A 16,704-nucleotide genomic window follows, 5' to 3' on the forward strand; every position below is an offset into this window, starting at 1 on the left:
GTGAGTTTAAAAAAAAACTTACATGTGCACTGTTTACTAACTTACCAACCCCAGAATGTGTGCCTTCTTGTGAGTACATGATGTAAGCGCTTAATCATCTTGAAGATTTATTCTTTAATACTTTATGGTTTTTATGTGAATATCTGTTTTACATTATAAACTTCTTTGTAAATGACTTTCACAGCACCCAGCAGCATATCGCTCACAAGTCTTTTGATGACATGAAAATAAGAAGAATGTGTTTGAAAAAGCTGGGTGATCTTTTAAATTGGTACTATTTAAAAGTGTGATCTGTGGACAGGCAGTTTCAGCATCACCCGGGAGCTTATTAGAAATGCAGATTCATGGACCTCCCCCAGACCTTCAGAATCAGCCTCTCTCAGGGAGAAATCTGGCCATCTGTGTGTGATAGTCATTCACCAGGTGCTCTGAAAAGTGCTGTGTCAATAAGTGCTAGCACTTATAAGTGCTTACTGTGCTAGGAGCTTGTTGTATGTTATCTTATTTACTACTTGTAACAACCCTATGAGGCAGATACTACTACGTCTGTTTTCTAGATGAATCACTTTTCCAAAGTCGAACGTAAAAATGGGTGAAATCAAGACAATCCCAGCTCTAACTCCAAAGGCTGTACCTTCTTTTGAATAAAGCAAGAGGGTTCTTCTTATGCTGAGGCCTTACTGCAATGTAAAACTTCCACAGCAAAAGTGTAATTTTGCGAGTCACACATGCACTTATATAGCATGACACTTTACAAAATGTCAATAGTCTGTCATTGAACATTTGGGCAGTGACAGAAATATTCAAATAGAAATACCACAGTTAAACACAGTTAATTATAGAACTCTATAGGTTGTGCAGATGAGATAGTGTACCTTCTTTCTACTTAAGACCATAATTAGAAGCAGAGATACTCATCTGTAATCAAATTTAGAAAGGGAAGCAAAGTTTCACCTTTCAGTCAGAGGCCAAAATTTGGAACAGAAAGCCAACATAGCTAAACTAAATCTAAAACTCAGTGAGTTGGGGAAAGGGGAGGTATGTAGAGGAAAGAAAAAAAAACAGGTTTTCATAATTCTAACAAATGCAGTTGAAGGAAGGATCTGATGGGACAAGCTTTTTGTTGGAAAATTTGTAGGCAGGCAGAATTTGAACATGAGGTCCTGTAACGGCTTGCATCTAAAGTTGCTCTTATATCTATTTTAAAGGGACCCAAGCCCACCTAGATTCCCTCTACCCATGCCAGATCCCCCACGGTCTCCCCAGAAGTAAAGCATTTGTGCTGATTATTCAGTTTGGTTTTTTGTTAGGCAGGGTGGACGGGCCAGGAGAGGGAGCGGAAGGGTGGGAGGGCAGGAGGAAACAAAGGGAAGAGAAGGCACTAACTGTCCATTCCAGGACGGCTCTGTTTTCTCGGGGCTCCCACCCACTAAATCATCAGCCTGGCCTGTGGGGGGTGGGGGGGTTGCCTGCTGGGCTAATGGGGCACGCAGCTCGAGTTGGACTAGCTGTGAACGCTGCTGAGTGCCTTCCAGGGCTCAGCACCTGCAGATGCTCCAGTAAACCCTGCTTCCTGGAACAGCTGTTCTCCACAGGAGTTCCAGCAAGTGCCCGGCAGCCAGGACAGGGAGGCACTGAGGGGCTCCAGACGGCCCACACAGACAATGCGTTCAGGGACTTTGTGGAAAATCAGTTCCCTAGGAATTGCCATGGTGAGGGCGTAAGCATGCTGAAGACACTCCTTATTGAAATGTCCAGGAAAATAAGGATTTCTGGAAAGCTGACCATGGTCCTTTTATTTCCTTTGGGAATTTATTGTCATGGATAGCATTTTCCAGTCCCAAGATTAGGATACAGATTTTTGTCAATACTGAAACAAAGGTAATAGGGAGGGGGGGTTGCTGTCCCCTCAGCTTCCTTCCTAGTTTATCCTCCTTGTCTGCCTGTCTAGTTTTTGCATCATTAAGGGGAGATGATACTGAGTGAACCTCGGATTCTGGGTCTGAGATGGATCTCAGCATCCTTCCTTCTCAGTCCACTGTCCACAGTCCACTCTGAAGAATCTCACCTTATGGAGAAACAGGAGAGGTCAAATGGGGACAACTCTGTCACCAGAGCTCTACCTCTTCATCTCAAATGACCCCACTAGGAAAACTCTGTTTTAAACCTTTCAGAATTCCTCTTTTAACTGCACAGTGTTCTTTGCTTTATGTGGTCTTCCTCAGAAATCTTGACTTCTTTGAAAGAAAGTGTCCAACAGGGGAACTGTTTATTTCCTTCATTAATAATCTCTGACACACAAATAAAATACTTAGGAATAAACTTGACCAAAGAGGTGAAAGACTTACATGCTGAGAACTATAAAACATTAATAAAGGAAATTAAAGATGATTCAAAGACATGTAAAGATATTCCATGCTTTTGGATTGGAAGAATTAGTATTGTTAAAATGGCCATACCACCCAAAGCAATCTGCAGATTTAATATATCTGTATTAAATACATCACTGGTTTAATACAGTGTCAAACTACCCAACATTTTTCACAGAACTACAACAAATAATGCTAACATTCATATGGAGCCATAAAAGACCCAGAATTGCCAACACAATCCTGAGGAAAAAGAACAAAGCAGGAGGCATAACCCTCCCAGACTTCAGACAATACCACAAAGCTACAGTAATCAAAACAGTGTGGTATAGGCACAAAAACATATAGATCAATGGAACAGAACAGAGAGCCCAGAAGTAAACCCACATGCCTACAGTCCATTAATCTTTGAGAAAAGAGGCAAGAATATGTGATGGGAAAAAAGTCTCTTCAGGTGATGTTGGGAAAGTTGGACAGCTGCATGTAAATCAGTGAAGTTAGAATACACCTTCTCACCATACACAAAAATAACCTCAAAATGGCTTAAATACATAAACATAAGACATGATACCATAAAACTCCTAGAAGAGAACATAGGTGAAACATTTTCTGACATAAATTGTACCACTGTTTTCTTAGGTCAGTCTCCTAAGGCAATAGAAATAGAAACAGAAATAAACAAATGGAACCTAATCAAACTTACAAGCTTTTGCACAGCAAAAGAAACCATAAACAAATGAAAACACAACATATGGGATGGGAGAAAATATTTGCAAACAATGTGAACAAGGGCTTAATTTCCAAAATATACAAACAGCTCATACAATTCAACAACAAAAAATAAACAACCCAATCAAAAAATGGGCAGAAGATCTTAAACAGACATTTCTCCAAAGAAGACATACAGATGGCCAATAGGCACATGCAAAGATGCTCAACATAGCTAATTATTAGAGAAATGCAAATCAAAACTACAATGAGGTACCATCTCACACCAGCCAGAATGGCCATCATTAAAAAGTCTACGAGAGGAGAGAATCAAGATGGCAGAGTAGGAGGATGTGCGCTCACTCCCTCTTACAAGAGCACTGGAATTACAACTAACTGCTGAACAACCATCAACAGAAAGACACTGGAAATCACCAAAAAATACCACCCCACATCCAGAGACAAAGGAGAAGCTGCAATGAGACGGTAGGAGGCGCAATTGTGTTAAAATCAAATCCCATAAATGCTGGGTGGGTGACTCACGAGCTGGAGAACAGTTATACCGCAGAAATCCTGAGGGTTCTGAGCCCTACCTCAGGCTTCCTAACCTGGGGGTCCAGCAATGGGAGGAAGAATCCCCAGAAAATCAGATTTGAAAGCCAGCGAGATTTGATAGCAGGACCTCCAAAGGAATGGGGAAAACAGAGACTCCACTCTTGGAGGGCACACAAAAAAGTGTGCTCACCAGGACCCAGGGGGAAGGAGCAGTGACCCCATAGGAGACTGAGTCAGACCTACCTGCTGGTGTTGGAGGGTTGCCTGCAGAGGTGGGGAGCAGCTGTGTCTCACTGAGGAGATGGGCACTGGCAGCAGGGGTTCTGAGAAGTGCTCATTGGCATCAGCCCTTCCAGAGTCCACCATTAGCTCCACTAAAGAGCCTGTAAGCTCCAGTGCTGGGTCGCCTCAGGCCAAATAACCACCAGGGTGGGAACACAGCCCCACCCATTGGCAGACAAGAAGATTAAAGTGTCACTGAACTCCACCCACCAAATTGGATTAAAGTTTTACTGAACTCTACCCACCCAGCTCAACCCACCATCAGTCCCTCCCATCAGGAAGCACCCACGAGCCTCCTAGACAGCTTCCTCCACAGGAGGGCAGACAGCAGAATCAAGCAGTATCAGCAGTATTTCATCTTGTGGAACTGAAAATCACAGCCACAGAAAGACACAGAAAATGAAAAGGCAAAAGACTTTGTACCAGATGAAGGGACAAGATAAAACACCAGAAAAACAACTAAATGAAGAAGAGATAGGCACTCTTCCAGAAAAAGAATTCAGAATAATGATGGTGAAGATGATCCAGGACTTTGAAAAAAGACTGGATGCAAAGATTGAAAAGTTGCAAGAAAAGTTTACCAAAGACCTAGAAGAATTAAAGAACAAACAGAGATAGGCAATACAATAACTGAAATGAAAAATACACTAGAAGGAACCAATAGCAATTAACTGAGGCAGAAGGATGAATAAGTGACCTGGAAGACAGAATGGTGATAATCACTGATACAGGAAAGAATAAAGAAAAAAGAATGAAAAGAACTGAAGACAGCCTAAGAGACCTCTGGGACAACATTAAACGCACCAACATTCGCATTATAGGGGTCCCAGAAGGAGAAGAGAGAGAGAAAGGACCCGAGAAAATATTGGAAGAGATTATAGTTGAAAACTTCCCTAACATGAGAAAGGAAATAGCTACCCAAGTCCAGGAAGTGCAGAGAGTCCCAGGCAGGATACATCCAAGGAGAAACACACCAAGACATATAGTAGTCAAATTGACAAAAATTAAAGACAGAGAAAAGTTATTAAAAGCAACAATGGAAAAACGACAAATAACATACAAGGGAACCCCCATCGGGTTAACAGCTGACTTCTCAGCAGAAACTCTGCAAGCCAGAAGGGAGTGGCACAATATATTTAAAGTGATGACAGGGAAGAACCTACAACCAAGAATACTCTACCCAGCAAGGATCTCATTCAGATTTGATGGAGAAATCAAAAGCTTTACAGACAAGCAACAGCTAAGAGAATTCAGCACCACCAAACCAGCCCTACAACAAATGCTAAAGGAACTTCTCTAAGCAGGAAACATAAGAGAAGAAAAGGACCTACAGAAACAAAAACAAAACAATTAAGAAAATGGTAATAGGAACATACATATCAATAATTACCTTGAATGTAAATGGACTAAATGCACCAACCAAAAGACACAGACTGGCTGAATGGATACAAAAACAAGACCCATATATATGCTGTCTCCAAGAGACCCACTTCAGACCTAGGGACACACACAGACGGAAAGTGAGGGGATGGAAAAAGATATTCCATGCAAGTGGAAATCAAAAGAAAGCTGGAGTAGCAATACTCATATCAGATAAAATAGACTTTAAAGTAAAGAATGTTACAAGAGACAAGAAAGGACACTACATAAAGATGGAGGCATCAATTCAAGAAGAGGAGATAACAATTATAAATATATATGCACCCAATATAGGAGCACCTCAATACATAAGGCAAATGCTAACAACTAAGAAAGAGGAAATGCAAGGCAGAAATAGAGACACAGATGTAGAGAACAAACATATAGACACCAAGTGGGGAAAGCAGGGAGGGTTGGGGGGGGGAATGAATTGGGAGATTGGGATACCAAATTGTACACTCTCAATATATGCAGTTTATTGTTAAAAATAAAAAAATAAAAAGTTTAAAAAAAAAAGTCTATAATAATAAATGCTGGAGAGGGTGTGGAGAAAAGGGAACCCTCCTACACTGTTGGTGGGAATGTACATTGGTGCAGCCACTGTGTAAAACAGTATGGAGGTTCCTCAGAAAACTAAAAATGGAAATATCATATGATCCAGCAATCCTACTCCTGGGCATATATCCAGACAAAACTATAATTCAAAAAGATACATGCACCCCTATGTTCATAGCAGCACTATTCACAATAGGCAAGCCATGGAAACAGCCTAAATGTCCATCCACAGATGGAGGGATCAAGAACATGTGGTACATACATGGAGTACTACATGGAGTACATTCAATGGAGTACTACTCAGCCATAAAGAAGAACAAAATGCTATTTGCAGCAACATGGATGCAACTAGAGATTATCATACTAAGTGAAGTAAGTCAGACAGAAAGACAAATACCATATGATATCACTTATATATGGAATCTAAAATATGACACAAATGAACCTATCTATGAAAGAGAAACAGACTCTCAGACATAGCAAACAGCCTTGAGATTGCCAAGAGGGGAGGGGAATGGGGGAGGGGTGAATTAGGACTGGGAGTTTGGGGTTAGCAGATGCAAACTATTACATATAGAATTGATAAACAACAAGGTCCTACTGTACAGCCCAGGGAACTATATTTGATATCCTGGGATAAACCAAAGATATTATTGCCCTGCAGGCCAACATGAAGGCCAGCAGGAGCAAAGCAGCCCTTCCCTTCACAGTCTTCCCACTCCTTGTCGATGCTCCTTGCTCTCAGCTCCCAATCCTGGGATTGTGCTTTGAAACAGGGCCAAGGTGAGAGGACATGAGGATTCCTTGCCACGAGGTCAGACACTGGGAGGTTCTGACTAGAGGTTTCCTCTCATAAAATTAAAGCTTTGGAACATGCCAGAAGGAAAAAATGCCAAAGGAAACGGTCTTGCCTTAGCTGCCTTGGTAGGAGGGATGCTAATAGCATCAAGTACAACAAGGACGGGGGAGCCAGGCCCTGGAAGGTGACCAGATGTGGTTTTGGGACTAGGTGCAGCTGTTTTACATTTAAAGGGTCAGATGCTTAAAGCAGTGTTTTTGGGAAGCTTTGGACAGATGAATTCATAACATCCTTTTACATCTCTCGGTGCCTCCAGTCCCCTCCCTCCATTCCAATTTGTCTACCTTTTTGGGGGTGGCTACTTATTTTTAGCACTGAGATGGAAGAAAGACAGAAAAGCAGCACTTTAAGAAATACGCCAGACCAAGAAGATGCACACTATAGTGCAAACCTTATTCCCAGGGAGTAATGATGAGAGACTAAAGTAAATCGCAAGATTGGTCACCGAACATCTGAAATGCCTGTTTCTTTTCTCTGACCACAAGTCATGCAGCACTTTGGGTTTCAGCACTTTGCAAAGAGCAGAGTGGATTTCTGCTGCTGAAGCATGCACGCGGGACTGAAGCCAGCGATGCTGTAATCCACCAAATGCCTGTGATGCAACCCACAGCTCCCCTGCTCACAAGTTTCCTCACTGAAGTCATTTCCAGGGAAGCCAACAAGAAATACTGAAAGATGCAGGAAGAACCCAGAAGGACTGAAGGGACTGAGTTTTCCAAGCAAACAGCAACTGTGGAGGGGACCATTTTTCTACAATGGAGGGGGTTCCAGGGAGAAGAGCTGCACGTGTGTGAAGCCAGCCTTTGTTCTTCACCAGGCATCACCTGGATACTCCAAGTTCAATGCAAATGAACAGCAGTAAAGAAAAAAAGAAACATATCAAGAAAAAGGTCTTCCCTGGTTTCGGTAACAACAGCTGGTGTGATCTCCATTAATCACAGAATTGTGCATCTGAAGGCCTTGCTCCCTGGAGAGAAGCCTCAGGCAGGTAGTGGCAATGACCTGGCAGCAGCTGAGACCCCTGTCTGTGGAGGAAGGAGGGCGTGCCCAGCGACTGGATGCCAAAGCATCCTTCAGTTCCTCGCACCTGTAGACACTTCTCCTGGCAAAGCTGTGCTTCATAGTGTACGAAGCCCAGGTTTCCCCATGCCCTAAAGGAAGACGTTAGGTTTTAAAGATGAACACAAGAAGACTTCCGAGCACAGAAATAAAATGCAATGAAAGACTCTGGAATCTAGACTCCTAGTCACTATCAGCAAGAAGTGCTCTTGCTCTCTTTTCCTCACTGTCCCACAGCAGGTGAATTTGGAGATGGTGAAAAGCAACTGGCGAATCCTCAGTCTTACTTTCAGCTCTGCAGGCTTGTATGGGCCTTGGCCTCTCAACTCGTCTGGCCTGTTGTCAGTGTCCTAACAGAGATCACCACTGCCAAGGACACCTGGCATCTGGACAGGTGTCTGTGTCAACATAAAAGGTTGGCTTTCATTTGGACTGCATAGGCCTTTGACAGTAAGGTTTTTGCTGCCATTAAATGTTCCTTTTGGAGAAAAACATCAACTTAAAGAAACTTTTAGGCTTCTGGCTGTGGCTTGTGTTTTAGAACCATAACGGGAAAAGGGTGCATAAGACAACCTGACATTTCCTCATCTGGTCCCACTTGTTGGTCCCACAGCTGATGTTGTGCTAGAACATTCTTGCCTTTCACAGGATCTTGGCAATACAATTACCTGCTGGAGAAATGTTTGGAGGAAGTGGGGAGAAAGGAAGAGGCTACTAAGAGAACGTGAGTGCCCTCTTGGCCAATAAAGACTAAAGGTCTTTCAAACAGTGGTTAGCAAACTACAGTCAGTCCTCACACAAAATCCAGCCCTTGGCCTGTTTGTGTAAATAAGGTTTTACTGGAACACAGCCATATTCATTTATATGCTTATAGCGGCTTTTGCGCTCTAATGGCAGAGTTGAGTAGTGGCAACAGACACATGGCCTGCAAAGCTCAAAACATTTACTAACTGAACCTTTGTAGAAAAAAAATCTGCCAAAACCTGTTTAAAAAAAAAAATAGAATTTCCTTTAACTTTGGAAAGTGCTTGGGCAAGAGCATTCAGTTAATCTGTTACAAATGCCAACAGACACTTAAAGGTAGGGGAGAACATCTCAGAGGCCCAAGGAATTAGTGTTACACACTTCTTTTACAGGATAAAGAACAACAGGTAGACTTCAATTTTTCTGCAACATCCCTTTAATAGTACCCAACTCTTCAATGTTCTACTGTTCCGTGCCTACAGACTCTAGGCACCTTCACACTCTGTTTATGTAAGGGCAGTGGGAGCGTGACCATCCCATCGTGACATGTAAGTGGCACCCGCCCCCCCCACCCCACCCACTGGCCCAGTTCTTAGGATAGTAAGAAATTAAAGAACAGCTGTATATTTTTGAATTAATGTTTTTGGTTTTTTTTTTTTTTTTTTTAATCTATGCTCAGGAGTGGAATTGCTAGCTCATACGGTAGTTCTATTCTTAGTTTTTTTGAGAAACCTCCATACTGTTTTCCACAGTGGCTGCACCATTTGACATTCCCACCAACAGTGTACAAGGATTCCCTTTTCTCCACACCCTCGCCAACATTTGGTTGTGTTCTTTTTGATGATGGCCATTCTGATAGGTGTCAGGTGATACCTCATTGTGGTTTTGATTTGCGTTTCCCTGATGATCAGGGTGTTGAGCATCTTTTCATGTACCTGTTGGCCACCTGCACTTCCTCTTTGGAAAAATGTCTATTCAGTTCTTCTGCCTATTTTTTAATCAGGTTGTTATTCAAAAAGATACATGCACCCCAATGTTCATAGCAGATTATTTACAATTGCCAAGATATGGAAGCAACTTAAGTGTCCATCAATAGGTGAATGGATAAAGAAGCTGTGGTATATGTACAATGGAATACTATTCAGCCATAAAAAAGAATGAAATTTTGCCATTTGCAGGAACATGCATGAACCTGGAGAGCATTATACTAAGTGAAATAAGTCAGAGAAAGACAAATATTATATGATATAACTGACATGTAGAATCTAAAACTACAATAAACTAGTGACTATAACAAAAAAGAAGCAGGCTCACAGATATAGAGAACAAACTAGTGGACTGGGTGGGGAGGATCATATATGGGTAGGGGAGAGGCAGGTACAAATTACTGCGTATAAAACATGTTCATGGAAGTATTGTACAACACAGGGAATAGAGCCAATATTTTGTTAATAACTGTAAATGGAAAGGAACCTTTAAAATTGTATAAAAAATCATGATCCTGAAATACATGTACATGCACAACCCTCAATTTCTTAAAAAATAAAGAACAGCTGACTTTTTCAACCTTAAAGAGGAGCTGAGTGTCTGTGTGACCCCTGCACACTGGTGGCTAGGGGCCATGACTGTACCTGTTGGCCAAAAGCTGGGACCTGGTTCCCGAGGGCGAGGTCAGGTAGATGGCCAGGTCTCCCCTCCTGGGGTGAGTGATGGTGACGCGCACGACCACGTGCTCCAGGTAGTTGACGTGGTGGTTGGGGTTGTCCGAGCAGCCCGATGCTTTGTAGATGGAGCGCACTGCACTGTTGGGGCGAATCGTCCTGCAACAGAGAGAAGGGAGTTTGAGCAAAGTACACGGCAGAGCTCGGCTGAGTGAACCTGCAAGCCTGGAAGGATTACATGATGTGATGCAAGCAGTGGTCGCTGGATACTAGAGGACACAGCGTCATCACCCAAATGATTAGGTCTTTTAAAGGAGTGACCCTGGTTAGAGTGGGAAAGGTGCGGTGAGAGGAAAGGGGGAATTAAGCTTCTTTTATCTTCATGCAGGTAGTGGGTGTCAACCTTGTGAAAACAGATTGCTGGGTCCTGGCGCCAGAGTGTCTGATTCAGAAAGGCTGGGGTGGGTCACAAGAATGTGCCCGGGTGACAGTGATATTGCTGATCTACGGAATCCACTTTGTGAACCACCAGCACAGGGGACTGTGGCACAGTGGAGGCGTGGGGATTACTGTGACCGGATTCAAAGCCCTGGTCTACCGTACCCTTCCTCTGTAACCCAAGAGCACACTCTTCGACTTGCCTATGGGTTCCTGTGCTCTTTGCTCGCTTCCTCCTGTGCCACTGTGCCCCCTTGAACTCTGGGTTCCAGCCACACTAGCACTGGTTCAAGTTCCGGGGTAATTCAAGTTTACCTCAGCCACTTTGCATACACTGCTCTGGCTCGAGTGCTTTTTCGCTGCTGTTCCTAGGGCCGACTCTTCTTTCATAGCCAAAGCTTAAATTTCACTCTCTAAGACAGTCACTGAACCATAGGAAAAACACATTCCCCACCTTTTATTTTCTACTCTTTTTATTTCCAACATTCATTTATTATAATTTGTAATTATCTATTTATTATATTATTTTGGTTTGACTCCCCCGCTAGACTGTAAGCTCCACAAGGGCAGGAAGCATTTCTTATTCCTTTCTGTTCCTAATCATCTAGCCCAGTGCTTGATATCCAGTAAGTGCAAGAAAAATTGTTGCCGGATTGGTAAGTGAATTTGTGAATGAATAAACAATTATTCCATTTGATCCAATTTCTTCATTTGTCAAAAGGGAATACTACCCAAGTTGTTATAAAGTTTTAAGAAGAAAACACGCATTAAGTTTCTAGCACTTGGCTTGACCTCAAGAGGTAAGAGCTCAATAAATACTTGTTAACTTTTTACTTCTTTATTTTTTTCTCTTATTCTTTGCCACAAATGGGTAGAATGGGGAAAAAAAATTAGTCCACTTATTTCTGCTTCCTAACAATTTCCTCAAGGATTATAATGGCTCCAGTTTTATTACAAACCAAAGTTCTTAAGTATTTTTCTGAGCTAACTTTCTAAAAAGAAAGCCGAGAGCAAAATACTAATAAAATCACTAAAATAAATCCTATGCTTTGGATTCAGCACCTAGAAGAGACTTCACTGTCACTTGATGAATCCTGTCAGCTGAAACAGGGGACTGGGCCCTGGAATCTGAGTAAACTGCAATCTCTTTTACTGTGCATCTTGCATCACTCTTTGGAGAACTACATGGTATGTAGTTAAGCTTCCAGAACATAAGGTTTAATTTTGGGAATACACTGCCTTACAGGGAATACTTCTACCATCAAATAGAAATATTGACAGAGTAGAAACCTGAAGAATGCCCATCTGTAAGGGTCCCCCCACCGCCTTGCAAGATACGCTTTTCTTTTAAGGATCCTTGGGTTATACTATTGTGGATTTAACAGGTAGGGTCTTAGACATTCTATTAGAATTTTATAATTATATCAGAAAAAAAAGTACACAAATTTCTAGTTTCCATGTGCAATACAGAGCTGTCTCAAGACATCTGCGCTGGCCTGCTCTCTTTTAGGGCACTGTCATGCTGTCCGTTTGCAGCAAACATTACTTGATTTGTCGGTCTGTGCTCTCCACACACACGTGCTGCTGGGGAACAGTGGTCCACTTCTCCGCCTCCATCACCATGGCTTCTGCATCCATCAGTCCAAATCCATAGAGATGGCTCACTACAGAAGGCAAGACGTTGGTCAGCTTTACTGTGGTTAGCAGCAACTTATGCTATGTATGTTGAGTTGTACTTTCACTCAGTAGAAAACCCAGACACAACCCAGCAATGATTAAAAAAACAAGTAAACAATCAAAAGAAGAAAATAAGATGAATGCCTATTATTCATTGAATATGTATTATAACTAGTAACACGACTACTATTTATGAATTGTTCCTACATGGCAGGCACTAGTCCATATTTTTACATTTAATCCTCCCAACAATCTTAAGATGTTAGTGCTATTATTATTATCATTCATGGATAAGAAAACTGAGGAAAGAGAGAAACCTGGCTAAGACTGACCAGCAATTCAGTGGTTGAGCCAGATTCTAACCTACAGAGATTTGCTCCCAAGCCTCACTGTTAACCACTTGTATTCAGGTCATAACATCACCAATTTTGTAAGATAAAATAATTAGTAGGTTTAAAGAGAAGTGTGTACAACTTCTCCTAGTGCAGTAAGAACTAACACACAAGAAATACCAATTTTCTGACATATCTAGTATTTTGGTTGAAAACCCTGGAAGACATAAATTATTACCTTTCCTTTAGCATATGAAAAATTTATTATACTTTATGCATGAAATATTTGGAGGCCTCGAGACTTTTATGCCAGCTTCTTATCCTCAAATGTTATAAACTTTTAGTTCTCAACAAGAATAACTATTGATCTAAACCTAAATTTGACATAACTGTCTTAGAAATTTCAATTACATATAGGAATATTTTAATGATGATACAGTGAGATCTACATTTGCAGCTCTTTCTAAAAATACTTTAAAATTCCAGTTGAATACTTAAAATCTCCACTTTGCATTAAACTCGCTCATATCTTTATATTTCACAGTCATACTTCGACCAGATTTGTTGCCTAAAACATTTCCTTGTGACATGAATTACTTTATGCAAGAATGTCTAGAGCTGCCCATGCTTATGGATTATTTAAATACTTCAGCTTGAAATTCAAGATGTTCTATGATACAGTCCCATTGTATTTTCAAAATAACCTCCTCACCACACCTTTTGTGTTAGCAAGGTCTCTCCTTTGTAGTTTCCAGTCATATCTTGCTCTTTCTGCCTCACTGCCTTTGCTCATGTTGGGCAATTTCTTGGCCTGCTATTCCCTCACTCATCCTCTCCGCAGAGTCAAACTTTCCTCTTCTAAGTTCCTGAAGGCCTAGCTAGTCTACCTTCTTCTTCTGGAAATAGTCTCTGACCAATAAAAGTCAACAGACATTTACCGAGTTTCAACCATCTCTGATGAGTGAACTTTTCTCCTTTCTAGACCTGTAACTTTAATTTGTCAGTCCATTTGCTCTTCTGCCCATCTACCAGCCATCCATTCATCCATCCATCCATGCATCCATCTATTTATCCATGCATCCATCCACCTAGCCAACATTTCTTGAGTGCCTTGTGCCAGGCACTGTATTACGCACTGCACCTTCTACCTGTGTCATCTATTGAATTGCTAATTAACTCTCTGTCAGCATATGCTTGATGGTGGGAACTAGTACTTATATTTCTTTATATGTGTCATGAAAGTTAGCAGAACTTTATACATATGGGAGGAAATTATAGCATGTAAAAAAGGAAAATTGTGCTAGGATTCAGAAATACTGCTCCATTTCTGCTCTTTGGTAATCATATAACTCTTGGCAAAGAAGCTAAAATATTTAACCCACAATTTTCTTGTTTGGGGATATTATTATCTATCCCATCATCATTACTAACTTGATTATTATTATATATCCCACATAAGAAAATCTGTGTAAAAAACTATACAAATGGAAGGGCTCATTATTATACTGGATACTCAGCCAGATAGGACATACCGAATAAAACAGAATAAAAGTACTTTGGTATGGCAAGGATATACGTAGGATTTTTATACATGTACTTTTGCAACTTTTATTATAAATGATTTTTTCTCGATTAAAAAGTAATGTATGTTCACGGTAAAAACTTGCAAATACATCCAGAAAAGAGTAAATAAAACTCATCAATAACCTCATCACAAATTGGTAATGCTATTAACAATTCTATTTAGTTTCAGTTATATAATATTACCTGAGGTAAGTTTGCTTTCTTAATTGAAACTATACAGAGTAACCCACATAATAGAGGAGAAATGTCAAATCTGGGCTTAAGGAAACAAAATTGTGGAGATCTTTTGTTAAAGTTCATATAAATCCTATGTTGTCACTTATCACTTAACCATAGTCTACATCATTTCATCATGAATACTCTAAGGTATTTTCTTTCCCTGGAGGAATTGAAATTATTGCCAAAGATGCAATACTAAGCTAACTCTGCACGGTACCCAAATATCCCCACGCTAGTGTCAGGAGGTTTGAAACCAGTACAGTTTATTATTTAATCTCAGTTTAGGGAAATAAGATGAGAGATTTGACTGATATGAGGGGGGTAAGGAAGAGGGTAGGTGGGGGCCTAGGGAGGGTAAGGGCTTTGGATAGTCTGCAAAATGGGTGCCTGGACCCCAGCTCAGCTGTGCACGCTGCTGTTCCCCAGCTCCCCACACCCCACCCCCAATAACTGTCAACAACATTTAAGACATAAATTAACACACAGAGTCATCAAATACAACAAACACTTCATGCCTGTTAAACAACCACTTGAGTTAAGTAGAAAAGCACCTTGAGTCTTTATGAAGGCTATAAATTTGCTTCCTTTTCCGATTCAATTCCTACCCTCCAGAGACAAGGTGTGTGCATGCAACACTCAAAGGAGGTGTTCAGAACAGAGGCTGAGTAGCTCCAGTTAAACTACAGACTGGCAGGTCAACAGAAAAAAATGTACATTAATAGAATAGTAATAAATGAGGGAATTAGACTAGATCATTGAAGGCCATTGAGTCAGTAATGGAGAGTTTCAGTATTTTAAATTATTTTAAGATACTTTGTGCATCTGTCCACAATCATGATACAAAGTCTAAGAAAAAAATGAAATAAATTTATTTCTTTTTTGTGTGTGTGGGAGGTGCAGTGCTGGCAATATATCAACTCTGTGTATTCTGATTGGCAGTTATTTGTTTGGTTTTTGGTAAATACTAATTAGAAAATAATTACACAATGAATGTGTTGGGCAGATAAACTCCTTCAAAACATGGTGTTAACAGGGAAACAAGCAATTAAATGGTTTGGAAGCACTAGTAATTTTTCTAAGATATAACTGATGTAATAATTTTTTATTTAATATAAAGTTTCACACTCTAAAATTAACTATTAATTCAGAAACACTGTTTTGTTTTTGTTTTCGGTGACCACTTGAGTCAAGTCTTGCCCATCACACTGTTACCACTGTTACCAGGTCACACAGAGTATGATTTCTCTCCAGTAGCTGTAGAACACCTGGCTTAGAGGTTCCATATGTATTTGTGAAGTGAATGAATGTAACTGATGAGTGAAATTTTATTTAATTCACCAAGAGGCATAAAGTGTTCATAGGAGAATGGTAAGGGGGAATTAGGACGTTTGTTCTTTTTGTTATTGACTACTATAATGTCATCATTAATACTCAAAATGTATTCAAGTATAGAGCCAATATTCCCATTTAAAAAATTTATGGTTACCTGTATACAAATGTGCCATGCAAAAAACAGGTTGTGATATGGCCATTTCATAACTAAAATAGTTTTATCTATACACATTTCTCATGCCAAGATCAGAGGAAATCCTGAGCCTGAAAATAACTTCATGGTGAACCTCTCTGTGAAAGCACTGTGCCAAAATGCAAAACTCTATGGATTCAATATTTAGAAAGGCATTGAGGGAACAAAGCATGTATATAGATTAAAGATCTCAAAGCACAGTTATGAAATGTGTTTCAGAAAGTAAATTTATCTCTTGGTAGAATATGTTGAACAAGCCTAATAAAGGGAATTTGAAAAACTTGCTTAAGATTACATTTGTTCCAGTAGGCTGCATGACTGTTTATGTTGATAAGTTCCAAAAAGTGGAACTGCCTTGCGCCAGAAGTATAACTAGTTTTTATTCAAAGTAATCCAAAAGCTTCCCTGCAGGGACTAGTCAGATGGATAAGAGAAGACAGGAAATAGATAATATTCTCTGGCAGGTATATTTTCATTTTCTGACCAGAGAAGTGACAAGAGGAGCTAATCATTAAATACACAAGTAAGTAATTGCATAGTTCAAAAGCAGATACAATTAATTTAGACATCATTACTAGCTATGAGATCTAAAAAAAGTCAATTCTAAAGAAAAGCTAGAAAGCTCAGTATGAAAAGAAAAATTAGAAGTTTCGGGCACAGGAAGCTATAACCAGGGAAATGTGGTGTACTTCCATCTCTTTTAGTGGACTATCTTTAC

General features: G+C 40.5%; 1 protein-coding gene across 2 annotated transcripts in view; it reads right to left on the minus strand.

Moving 5' to 3' along the window:
- PCSK5 (proprotein convertase subtilisin/kexin type 5) overlaps nucleotides 1-16,704 on the minus strand; it is a 453,108-nt gene that overhangs the window by 183,270 nt on the left and 253,134 nt on the right. For both annotated transcript variants that reach the window (XM_057721743.1, XM_057721745.1), the window contains exons 11-12: nucleotides 12,196-12,313; nucleotides 10,182-10,370 (exon numbers count right to left, since the gene is read on the minus strand). In XM_057721743.1, the coding sequence (XP_057577726.1) occupies nucleotides 10,182-10,370; nucleotides 12,196-12,313 (307 nt within the window). The remainder of the gene's footprint in view (nucleotides 1-10,181; nucleotides 10,371-12,195; nucleotides 12,314-16,704) is intronic.

This window comes from Hippopotamus amphibius, chromosome 2 (assembly GCF_030028045.1).
Source record: "Hippopotamus amphibius kiboko isolate mHipAmp2 chromosome 2, mHipAmp2.hap2, whole genome shotgun sequence".
In the NCBI taxonomy this organism is placed as follows: Eukaryota; Metazoa; Chordata; class Mammalia; order Artiodactyla; family Hippopotamidae; genus Hippopotamus; species Hippopotamus amphibius.